The sequence below is a fragment of the Cimex lectularius genome, unplaced genomic scaffold (assembly GCF_000648675.2).
Source record: "Cimex lectularius strain Harlan isolate CLEC.00 unplaced genomic scaffold, Clec_2.1 scaffold131, whole genome shotgun sequence".
Lineage (NCBI taxonomy): Eukaryota > Metazoa > Arthropoda > Insecta > Hemiptera > Cimicidae > Cimex > Cimex lectularius.
The window spans coordinates 244,164-257,302 of NW_019392685.1; the positions used below are offsets into that span (position 1 = coordinate 244,164).

General features: G+C 35.3%; 1 protein-coding gene across 3 annotated transcripts in view; it reads right to left on the reverse strand.

Annotated features, from left to right (window-relative positions):
• The window catches only part of LOC106663114, a 137,439-nt gene that overhangs the window by 36,633 nt on the left and 87,667 nt on the right, over nucleotides 1–13,139 (reverse strand). For all 3 annotated transcript variants that reach the window (XM_014387696.2, XM_014387694.2, XM_014387695.2), the window contains one exon: nucleotides 4,811–4,897. In XM_014387696.2, coding sequence (XP_014243182.1) covers nucleotides 4,811–4,882 — 72 coding nt within the window. In that variant the 5' untranslated portion in view covers nucleotides 4,883–4,897. The remainder of the gene's footprint in view (nucleotides 1–4,810; nucleotides 4,898–13,139) is intronic.

A 13,139-nucleotide genomic window follows, 5' to 3' on the forward strand; every position in this document is an offset into this window, starting at 1 on the left:
TACATATCCCCAAAGTACAGGAAGGCAAGAGAAATTACAGATTTCTTTTGAACAGTTTGACCATAGTCTAGGGTCAAACATACTTTACAGATTTTGTTTTTATACAGTTTAGAATCACACAACAACTTTACAGTTTTTCTTTCCATGCAAAGACCAGAAGGTCAAACTTTACGTTTTTTCCAAAGGCAAGGATAGCAGACAATCTTTATAGATTTCGTTTTCAACAAGCTTTAGTGTTTGTTCCCATATAAAGACTAGAATGAAACAAAATTTACAGATTTTATTTCATTAAAGCTCAGAATCAATCACACAACTTTTCATTCAACGCTGGGAAATCAAACAAGCTGTACAGTTTTCGTTCAAAGATTAATGCTTAAACAAACTTTTCTATTTTTGTTTGTAAACACTTCAACTTTACAGTTTTCGTTTTCATGCGAAGAACATGAGAGCAGACAATTTTGCAGCTTGTGTTTCTAAACAAAACCGTGGACCAGTTTTTGTTTCACAAAACGCACTGAAGTTTTGGTTCTCATGAAAATGTCTAACAAATAAACTTTACAGTTTTTGTTTTCATAAAGACCAGTAGATCAGCCAAAGTTTCATAGTTTTTGTTTTCATTCAAGGATTAGGACATCACACAATCTTTACAGTTTTTTGTTGTTTTTTTCAGCTCAGCGACACATAAATTGACAGTTTTTTGTTTCAAAACAAAGACGAAGGATTAAACGAACTTTACAGTTTTCGTATAAAGACCAACCAAAGTTTAAAGTATATAGCTTTTGTTTTCTTAACAGTGAAACAAAGTCGTGGTTTTCATTGAAAGCTAAGGGACGCGACAACAGTATATATTTTGTTTTTATACAAACAAATTAATCTGTAATCTGTAGCCTAAACAACCTTTACAGATTTTGTTTTCTTTCAAGAACCGGTGTTCAATACAAACTTGGCAGAGCTTATATTAGAATGAACAAACTTATAGTCTAATAATAAAAATATAATATGCAAAAAAAAACACCAGACACTTTTGTTTGTTAGCATATTCAGAGGGACACTAAATACTTTGAACATGACATCATAGGCACACGAAAATTCTCGGTAAGTTGAAAATTCAGGTCCATCAAACAACAGACCTCACAAATTGTGTCCTCTGGGATTGTGCTAATCTCACAAAAATGACATAATTTAAACTTTCTTGTTTCCTACAATAATACAAATTTTTCAGTCTTTTGAATTAAGATAGTTAGGAACTTACCAAAACTATGTTTTAAAAATTTTTTGGAAGCCATCCTCAATGTATATTTTTTTTAAGCGAAAACAAGTTGGAAGCGAGTAATCCGTCCAGATTGAAACTACACGCTTTTTTTGGTAATGAAGTGTGCTTGGGTGTGTGAGCTTGTGACAATTGTAGACGTTACGGACGGAGCGTAAAGCTGACGAAACGTCCAGTTGGCCACCGTAGTGGAAACTGGACAGTTTGGACAGTTGACTTGTCAACGGTGCCGATTAAGTCGTTTAAAAGGCGAACGAGTCCGGATCGCCGCCCCTTTTCCTCAAAAGGTGGTGACCTTTCGCCGTCAAAGCTCCTCCGTGCTTTTCCATTTTCGGCGATCGGCTGGTAGCCCTTTCACCGTAAAACGACGCCAATTTTCCCGCGCTTCCTCATCGGGCAATCCGCGGACCATCCGCTCTCCGGCCACGCACCCGCTGATTACATGCAATCCGGGTTAAACGATGGATGGGATTGAGGACCTCCGGTCCGCGCGGTCTCGCTCTCATCCCCCCCCCCCCACCGACACAAGCCGGTGAGAGTCCGACGTGAACATTCGGACTTATTCGTTCTGTTATAACGGACAAACCCGTAAGATCTCAAACCGACCATAAAACATGAAATGAACAGCTCATTTAATCAAGGCAAATATACTGCTAATACGACGCAGTAATGATAATTTCACAGGCAAATACGCATTTGGGTTCCAGGTCATTTTAATAAGCAAAAAACTGCAACGGTTGTTTGTTAATTTAAACAAACCGATGCTCAGCTCCTCCGGTTTCTTCTCGTCAAAAATAAACACTACTGGTAAATTTGTTTGCTATTTTAATTTTAGCAATTTTACAATTTTCATCAATGTTACAAATCAACCTGGAAAGTTTTGGTTCCTGATAATCCAAAGGAAAACATACTGTAAAGTTTGTTTGTACTTTGAAGAAAAAATATTATTGTAAAGCCAGTTGGCATTCCTGACCGAAATAGCAAAGGAAATCGTGAAGTTGGTTCTGGCTATTTTCTATATGAACAAATACAGTACTGTAACGTCAGTTGCTATTTCTTGGCAACTTGGCAAAATATCACATGAAACTGTAAAGTTTGTTTGACCTCTGAAGAAAAATAGTACTGTAAAGTCAGTTGGTATTCCTGGACAAAATATCACATGAAACTGTAAAGTTTGTTTGACCTCTGAAGAAAATAGTACTGTAAAGTCAGTTGTTATTCCTGGACAAAATATCACATGAAACTGTTAAGTTTGTTTGACCTCGGAAGAAAAATAGTACTGTAAAGTCAGTTGGTAATCCTGGACAAAATATCACATGAAACTGTAAAGTTTGTTAGGCCTCTGAAGAAAAATAGTACTCTGTGGTATTTAGTGGCTGTCAATTAATGATTGTTTAGAGATCGTGAGATTCACACCAGACCGCATCTCACGATCTCTAAATAGACAAAAATAGTACTTTGAAACCAATTGGCATTCCTGGAAAAAATATCTTCGAAAAAACACTATTGTATCCTTCGTCATTGGAAAAATACCAAAAGTGCATAGTTTGTTTGGACCGTTTGTCAGTTGAAGAAATTAAAGTGTAAAGCTTGTTCGTATTGTTCGTCATAGGAAGTATACTAGAAGTGTAAAGTTTTTTTAACTGTTTATGATTTGTGGAAATGAAAGAGTCCGTTAGTAACTCTTCGTCATTGGAAGTATTCCAAAAGTGTAAAGTTATTCGTACTGCTCGTCATTGGAAAAATAGCAAAGTCTGTTTGAATTGTTGGTCATTTGAAGAAACACAAGTTTAAAGTTGTTTGTGTACGTTTATTTGTATTCCTGGCCAAAACATTAAAGGAAACTGAAAAGTTTACTAGGATTGTTTGTAATTAGGAAAAAAGTGTAAAGTTTGTTTGTCAAAAGAAGTATACCAAAAGTGTCAAGTTTTTGACAATTTATCACTCGAAGAAAATAAAGTGTAAAGTCGGTTAGTAAGGAAAGGGATAGATCGTTTGGATCGAAAAACACATCAAAAATGTCTGTATTCCTGGCCAAAATATTTAAAAAAAAACAAAGATTTTCTTGGTTTGTTTGTAATTGGGAAAAAGTGTAAAGTTTGTTCGTCATAGGGAGGATAGCTAAAGTGTGAAGTTCTTTTTTTACAATTTATCATTTGTAAAAATAAAGTGTAAAGTCTGTTAGTACGTGTTCGTCGTTGGAAATATACCAAAAGTGTAAAGTTGTTCGCATTGCTCATCATTGGAAAAAATAGTAAAGTTTGTTTGGATTGTTTGTCGTTTGAAGAAACAAAAGTGTAAAGTTGTTTGTATCCTGACCAATATATCAAAGGAAAGAGATAGATTGTTTGGATCGAAAAACACATCAAAAGTGTAGGTCTGTTTTTATTCCTAGGAAAAAAGTGTAAAGTCTGTTAGTAACTGTTCGTCATTGGAAATGTAAAGTTTGTTTGCATTCCTGGACAAAATATTAAAGGAAACTGTAAAGTTTACTTGGATTGTTCGTAATTGGGAAAAAATGTAAAGTTTGTTCGTCATAGGGAGGATAGCTAAAGTGTGAAGTTCTTTTTTTTACAATTTATCATTTGTAAAAATAAAGTGTAAAGTCTGTTAGTACTGTTTGTAGTTGGAAATATTCCAAAAGTGTAAAGTTGTTCGCATTGTTCATCATCATTTGTAAAAATAAACTGTAAAGTCTGTTAGTACTGTTCGTCGTTGGAATTATTCCGTCGTTTGGATCGAAAAACACATAAAAAGTGTAGGTTGGTTTTTATTCCTAGGAAAAAGTGTAAAGTCTGTTAGTAACTGTTCGTCATTGGAAATGTAAAGTTTGTTTGTATTCCTGGACAAAACATTAAAGGAAACTGTAAAGTTTCCTTGGATTGTTCGTAATTGGGAAAAAAGTGTAAAGTTTGTTCGTATTGCTCGTCGTTGGAAAAATAGCAAAGTCTGTTTGGATTATTTGTCATTTGAAGAAACACAAGTGTAAAGCTGTTTGTATCCTGAACAAAATCAAATGAAAGGCATAGTTTGTTTGGATAGAAAAACACAGCAAAAGTGTTAAATTTGTTAGTATTCCTCGCTTAAATATTAAAGGAAACAGTAAAGTTTATTTGGATTGTTCGTAATTGGAGAAAAAGTGTAGTTCGTTTTTACCCTGACCAAAATGGCAATTGAAAGGCCAATCATGATCGGATACTTTGCCATTAAAATCCCCACCAAAAATGTTAAGTTCGATTATATTCCTGATCGAATGTGCAAAGTTCATTTTGTTAGGTTGTCATTTGAAGAATACCAAAAGTGTAAAGTTTGTTTCTATGGGTTTTTGGTGAAAAGGGTTTGAGAAGGAGTAAACTTGTGAACTTTCGGGCGAATTAACAATAAACAAAACTTCTCCAAAAGTCCTTTGGATATTTCAACCAACCAAAGCGTCAAGTTTCTGTTTGTCCTAAGGACAAAACTGCCAATTTTATTTGGCTCCCAAGCCAATAGTGTTTGATTCGTTTTGATATTTTTTAGAAAACTGAGAACTTTTCTCACCTGAGTTGGGTAGAAGTGGACCGGGTTTAACGCCTGGTCCTGATGACGACGCATCACTAATGTCCCGACCATCACAGATCAATCATCCTGAAACAATCAAAGCCAAGGTTTAGTTACGAAAACGAAGACGCCACTTGATAAATATTGTAGTATACTTTCTTTTTTTTGTCTTAAATGAAATAAATAAAACTGACACGTCCGCGGCTTTCAACGAATCCTAGAATCGTGATCCAGACGTGATTTGAACTCACAACTTCCTGTTTCTATGTCAGGCGTAACTGTAAAACCGCCATAGGCATTAATCTGAATCGAACAAAAAAAAAAAGTCCGTTTCCGTCTTCTGCCCTTGTTATCGTGCCAAAGGGGACAAAACGTACCAATAAAAACAAACACAGTACGAAATCTTTTATAATTTAAATAATTAATCTAATAAGTGAAAAGTTAGAGTTTGTTGTAAATCCGCTTGTCCTCGATTTTTTTTTTTCAAATAGGAAAGATGACGAGATTTTAATTGAGCTGTTTCTCTACCCGAACTGACAGTTTTGACCGTCAGCCTCCTAACCGCCGGCGGAGTAGTTTTCCACCTGGTCAAGGGCAAACAGCGAGAACAAACGGACCTGATTAGATCAATTTTGATCCAGCTAAGGACAACGTACTGTTGTTTATAAACCGGTGAAGTCACAAGGCCAGTTGTAAAAGAAATTGAGGTGATGTCGAAGGAAAGATGGAACAGATTTTAATTTTTGCTATTCAGGAAGGGCGGATAGATAAAAGTTGTATGTAAATTAATTGCCCAACAGAAGAAAAACTGAGAAATCTCAGTATCAAAGGTGCATACTAAGATCTAATAGACGCCTTGCACACATGGTAAATATACAATAGAATCATTTGAGATAATCAGGCCTGCAGATTTTATTCGGGTACAGAAAGCTTGTCAAAAAGGCTGAGATGAGAAATACCCCGAAGCATCAAAGAGTAGTTTTTGAAGGCAGATTTTTCACAAAACCATCTACATCATTTAAAATAAGATTTCAAAGATGCCACAGGCGTCTGTAAATTTTATCCGGGCTAAATATAATCAAAAGCTTGTGAAAAAGGCTGAGATGACAAAGCCCTTTATTTGACAAATATTTCATATGTTATTCATATGTTCATTCATATGTTATATAAAAGTTTTTTTGATATGCTAAGCTGTCAACATTTTTAAACAGTATAGAATTTTTAAACTTTTTATAAATCATGGTTCTACTCACAGAATTCATTGCGGATTTTATAAATATGCCAGATTTGTAAAAATTTTGTGAGCTTATTGTTATTCTTAGAAGACTTTATTCCTAGAATAAAATATTCTCTCTCTCTCTCTCTCTCTCTCTCTCTCTCTCCCTCTCCCCCATGATGCCATAGCTTAAAAAAACCTTAATGAAACTGAACAGTGCTTTATACAAAAAGAAAAAACTTTTTTGTGAAGTTATTCTTCTTAATTCATGTGCCAGATTTATACAAATTTTGTGAGCTTATTGTTACTCTTAGGGGACCCAACTTCCCTTCTTAATTAAAGTGCCAGATTTATGAGGATTTTGTGAGCTTATTGTTAATCTTTGGGGACTCTACTTCCGTCTTAATTCAAGTGCCAGATTTATGAGGATTTTGTGAGCTTGTTGTTTCATTTATGGGACTCTACTTCCTTCTTAATTCATGTGCCAGATTTATGTAATTTTTTTAGCTTATGGTTATTTTCTGGGGACTCTACTTCCCTTCTTAAGTCGAGTGCCAGATTTATGAGGATTTTGTGAGCTTATTGTTTCACTTATGGGACTCTACTTCCCTCTTAATTAATGTGCCAGATTTATACAAATTTTGTGAGCTTATTGTTATTCTTTGGGGACTCTACTTCCCTTCTTTATTCAAGTGCCAGATTTATCCAAATTTTGTGAGCTTATGGTTATTTTCTGGGGACTCTACTTCCTTCTTAAGTCGAGTGCCAGATTTATGAGGATTTTGTGAGCTTATTGTTATTCTTAGGAGACTATATTCCTAGAATAAAATATTTTCTCTCTCTCTCACTCCCTCTCCGCCATGATGCCATAGCTTAAAAAACATTAATGAAACTGAAGAGTGCTTTAGACAAAAAGAAAAACCTTTTTTGTGAAGTTATCCTTCTTAATTCAAGCGCCAGATTTATACAAATTTTGTGAGCTTATTCTTATTCTTTGGGGACTCTACTCCAAAAATAAACTAACTATTCGCTCCCTCTCTCTCTCTCTTTCTCTCATGATGCCATAGAATAAGGAAACGTTTAAAGAGTGCTTTCTACAAAAAGGAAAAATCGTTTTTTGTGAAGTTGTCCTTCTTAATTCAAATGCCAGATTTATGAGGTTTTGTGAACTTATTGTAATTCTTTGAGGACTCTACTTCCCTTCTTAATTCAAGTGCCAGATTTATCCAAATTTTGTGAGCTTATTGTTATTCTTTGGGGACTCTACTTCCTTCTTAATTCAAGTGCCAGATTTATGAGGATTTTGTGAGCTTATTGTTAATCTTTGGGGACTCTACTTCCGTCTTAATTCAAGTGCCAGATTTATGAGGATTTTGTGAGCTTGTTGTTTCATTTATGGGACTCTACTTCCTTCTTAATTCATGTGCCAGATTTATGTAATTTTTTTAGCTTACTGTTATCTTTTGGGGACTCTACTTCCCTTCTTAATTCAAGTGCCAGATTTATGATGATTTTGTGAGCTTATTGTTTCTCTTATGGGACTCTACTTCCTTCTTAATTCATGTGCCAGATTTATACAAATTTGAGTTCATTGTTATTCTTTGGGGACTCTACTTCCTTCTTAATTCAAGTGCCAGATTTATGAGGATTTTGTGAGCTTATTTTTATTCTTTGGGGACTCTACTCCTAAAATAAACTAACTATTTGCTCTCTCTCTCTCTCTTTCTCTCAAGATGCCATAGAATAAGAAAACATTTCCTGTTAAAAAGTGCTTTGTACAAAAAGGAAAAATCGTTTTTTGTGAAGATGTCCTTCTTAATTCAGATGCCAGATTTATGAGGATTTTGTGAACTTATTGTTTTTCTTTGTGGACTCTACTTTCTTCTCAATTCAAGTGCCAGATATATGTACAAAATTTTGTGAGCTTATTGTTATTCTTTAGAGATTATACTTCCCTTCTTAATTCTTCATGTGCCAGATTTACAAAAATTTTGTGAGCTTATTGTTATTCTTTGGGGACTCTACTTCCTTCTTAATTCATGTACCAGATTATTCAAATTTTGTGAGCTTATTTTAATTCTTTGAGGACTCTATTTCCCTTCTTAATTCAAGTGCCAGATTTATGAGGATTTTGTGAGCTTATGGTTATTATTTGGGGACTCTACTTCCATTCTTAATTCAAGTGCCAGATTTATCCAAATTTTGTGAGCTTATTGTTATTCTTTGGGGACTCTACTTCCCTTCTTAATTCAAGTGCCAGATTTATGAGGATTTTGTGGGCTTATTTTTATTCTTTGGGGAATCTACTCCTAAAATAAACTAACTATTTCCTCTCTCTTTCTTTCTCTCAAGATGCCATAGAATAAGGAAACATTTCCTGTTAAAGAGTGCTTTATACAAAAAGGAAAAATCGTTTTTTATGAAGTTGTACTTCTTAATTCAAATGCCAGATTTATGAGGATTTTGTGAACTTATTGTTTTTCTTTGGGAAACTTTCTTCACAATTCAAGTGCCAGATATATACAAATTTTTGTGAGTTTATTGTCATTCTTTGGAGATTCTACTTTCCTTCTTAATTCAGGTGCCAGATTTACAAAAATTTTGTGAGCTTATTATTATTCTTAGGAAGGTCTACTCTTTGAATAAAATATTCTTTCTCTCTCTCTCTCTCTCTCTCTCTCTCTCTCTCTCTCACCCCTCTCTCCCTCTCCCTCTCTCTCTCTCTCTCTCACTCTCCCATGATGCCATAGAGTAATGAAATTAAAACATTCCGTGTTGAAGAGTGCTTTATACAAAAAAAAAACCTTCCCAAGAAACCAGAAACAGGAAATAGCAATGACATTCATTGGAAAGCTGTGAGGTCTTAAGATGCCATCGACTTTGATCGACGAACTTCCATCCACCTCACGTAGTTTTCGAAACGTTTCAACACATTTAACACCGTTCAATTTCTCAGCCGGGCTGTCAGCGGATCCGACGATGTTTCTCCGACGATGGCGAGGGTCTACGTGCTCGCGTGCCCACTTCAGATGGCAGATAGCTCGACGACCTACTTGCCGACAAACGATTTTTCAATCCCATTTTCCGCCTTTCGACAGATCCGGAAAAGTCCCGAAACAAAAAAATCGACTGGATTGTACACGGCGTGGTGTAAATTTTGTCCGTAGTAGACCTCGTCAGTTTCAAACTCGAAAAACGGCTTAATAATGGGACTTTCAAGTTGTACACTTCTCGCCTAGTAATTATTACAAAGCGTAACAATGAATTGTGCAATGCAGACCCGCTTTCCCTCATCCTCCGCCACTTATGCCAGTTTCTTTCTTCAAAGTAATCTTTTACACAAGGTGTTTAGTTGAATTATGTAAATTACTGGAACGGCATGTGATATACTTGGTGTTTCGGGACACCCTGCTTCCTAGCGTTATGCAATTCCCTCTTGTGACCCCTCGTCGGAAAATCCCGAGGTGGACAAAACAGGAAGTGCCTTGAAAATCGATTTTTCCGACTAAATTTAGTACTTTCGGCTCCTCGCCGAGTTTCGCCTCTAAGTCCTCGCGTGTCTCGAACTTGATTTTGACCAGGAGCACGCGACCCAGTCGAAATTTGCGAGGAATGGGATTATTCTAAAATCAATTGCGTGCAACCGCCCCATCAAGAACAATTTGTCACTTCCTTCAACGCAATATTCTTCTACAACCCATCTTATTATTCAAAATATACCTATCTCTATTACCATCTTATTCTCCAGTCTCTTCACAACTTTAACAGGTTTCCTAACACACATCGTGTCGATCAATCTTTCTTCGCTAGATTAGAAATTACACGGTATATCAAAAATACCCTGATCGATATATTATTCTGAATCGATTCAGATTTTAAGAAGGGCTCGATAATCGATATATCGTACATAGGTCGATACTAAATCAATTCAGATTTTAAGAAGGGCTCGATAATCGATATATCGTACATAGGTCGATACTAAATCGATTCAGATTTTAATAAGGGCTCGATAATCGATATATCGTACATAGGTCGATACTAAATCGATTCAGATTTTAAGAAGGGCTCGATAATCGATATATCGTACATAGGTCGATACTAAATCGATTTATATTTTAATAGTGGTCAGCTTACTAATCGATTCATAACTATAACAAAACTAAAACGTTTGCATTTAAAAAGGACTGAATAACCATAAGACGAAAATACATCTATACTGAATCGATTCAGGTTTTTAGTAAAGGAAGACTAATAATCGATATGTAAGAAATATAACGATTCTAAATCGATTCAAGATTGGCCTTGGGTTGGCTTAACAATCGATATTTCATAACAATATCAAAACTTAAAATTAAGTCTGGTTTTTAGTGGGCATATATCATTAGTATATCGATGCTGAATCACTTCACGGTTTTAATAGGGTTGGACTTGATAATCGATATGTCGTAGATATATCGAAACTGAGTCGATTCTGGTTTTAACCAGCATTGAATTAATAATCGATATGTTTAAAAAATAACGATTATATATCCATTCTAGTTTGACCTTGAGGTCGGCTTAATGATCGATATTTCATAACGATATAGAAACTAAATCGATTTTAATTTATAAAGAACTTGATAATCAATATTTCATAAATATAACGATGTTTAATATTGATTCTGATTTTAACTAGGGTGGGAATATATCGCAAATATATCGATACTTGATCAATTCAGGGATGGACTTGATAATCGATATGTCATAGATATATCGAATCTGAGTCGATTCTGGTTTTAACCAGGATCGAATTAATAATAGAAACATCGTTTTTAAATATAACGATTTTAAATCGATTCTGTTTTAAACTTTGGGTTCGGCTTAGTAATCAATATATCGAAACTAAATCGATTCACGCTTTACTTGGATTGGGATTGATAATCAATATATCAAAAATATATATTGAAACTGAATCTATTCTGGTTTTAACTAGAATTGGATTAATGATCGATATGTTGATGAATGATAAATCGATTCTGGTTTACACTTAGAGCCGGCTTAGTAATCAATATGTCCTAACTATATCGAAACTAATCGATTCCCGGTTTACTTGGGTTGGAATTGATAATCGACATGTCAAAGATATATATTGAAACTGAATTTATTCTGGTTTTAACTAGAATTGGATTAATGATCGATATGTTGATGAACGATAAATCGATTCTGGTTTAAACTTTTGGTCGGGTTAGTAATCAATATGTCCTAATATATCGAAACTAAATCGATTTAGCATAGGATAATCGATTTGCCATAAATATATCGATTCTGAATTGACTCGGGTTTAAGTAGGTTAGGGTAATAACCGATATATCACTAATGTATCGTGACTGAATCGATTCAGATTTTTACTAAAGATGGGCTTAATAATCGATGTCATAAATATTTCGATTCTAAATCGATTGATACTAGAGCTAAAGAATCAGTCATAAATATATTGAGCCAATACTTATTCTGGTATGAACTAGGTTAGGCATAACAATCGATATATCACAAATATATCGATACTGCACCGATTCCGGGTTAAGTAAGCTAGGCTTAATCGATTCTGATAGTAAAAAGGACTTGATAATGGATAGATTCTTATTTTAACTAGGAATAGTGAATCGATCGGTTTTCACGTTTTGTATGGTTATCACACAATAATTTGCGATCATTTGAAGTTGCAGATATCGAAAATATTGATAATTGTTATAGAAATTTCTGTTTTAGCACTTGACATCGAAGTGTGCGTTATAGTTATTTTTAATATACAGCATAATAAGCTGATGAACACGAACTGACGTAAACTTAGGTAAATAGGCTGTTTTTTTTTTTTTCAGTCTGAAATCATAGCGATTGAACACTGCGCCAGGGAAATTAAAAGGCTAGGAATACATTTCCGGAAGACAGCCGACAGAAAGGCAGAACTAAAGGTCCTCGAGCGAGGTGAAGGCAAAAAGGGCTTGGAACTGCATGGAGGCAGAAGTCAGCGACACTAATGACCTGACCATGGGTCCCTGGGCACTAGGAGCATAGAGGCAACGAAAAGGTTGGCATGTTGGCAAAAGAGCCAATATGATTTTCTATGTCCCGAACCCTACTGTGGCTTATCACCTTGTCAAAAAAGACAATTCATCTTAATATGGATACTTAATGAGCCCGAAAACCTGGTGGAACAATATCACAGGTATGAGGCACGACGTTCATAGAAGGATCATCCGCAAAACTTACAAAGGAATTACTGGAAGGCAATCGCAACCTAACCAAAATTCTGGATGACTCCAGACCAACTGCCACATAAGAAGGCACATGCACCGGATAGGATTACAGACAAGAAACACTATGCAGATACTGCCAGGAAGAGGAGGAGACCGCAGAAAACATTCTATTTTTCTGTGAATATCTATGTAGGTGCAGGTTCTTGCAACTAGGACAGGAAAAACCGCAAGATCCTACACTAAGGAGCCGCTGGCAAAGGAGGTTGATTAGCAACCTGAAGCTGGCCAGTGAGATATAAAAAACAAGTGAGAACAATAGATCTATTCAGGTCGAGGTGCAGAAGTCCTTGTGGCCACCTCTTTCATCCCCATCCCTGTTTCTAAGCTGATGAACAAATTAGAACGTCCAAACAACAATAACAAAGTAAAACAATTTTTATTCGTGCAAACACCATTAAAGGTAAAAAGAAGATTACGTTCAGTCCGTGTAATAATACAATAAAGTGGATTTCCCCCCCCCCTTATTGTATAATTGTTCTACTGTTTTACATAATGTCAACATATACTTGTAAATAACATAATGAAAATTGAGAAAATGTTATTCAATTGGTAGAAATTATGTAATTATTTGTGGGAGGGATTTTTGAAACTATTGTTTTATATCCAACATGATTAGTAGTCTGATGGGCCAAATTACTTCTTTTAATTAATTATTCTTTTTATGTAAGGTCTTGGTTGAAATGAAAAAGCTAGTGCCACGAGCGGGATTCGAACTCTCGACCTTCGGCTCAATACGCCGCTGCTCTAACCAACACACACACTAGCTGACATTAGATTTTTCATTTCAACCAAGACCTTATATAAAAAGAATAATCTA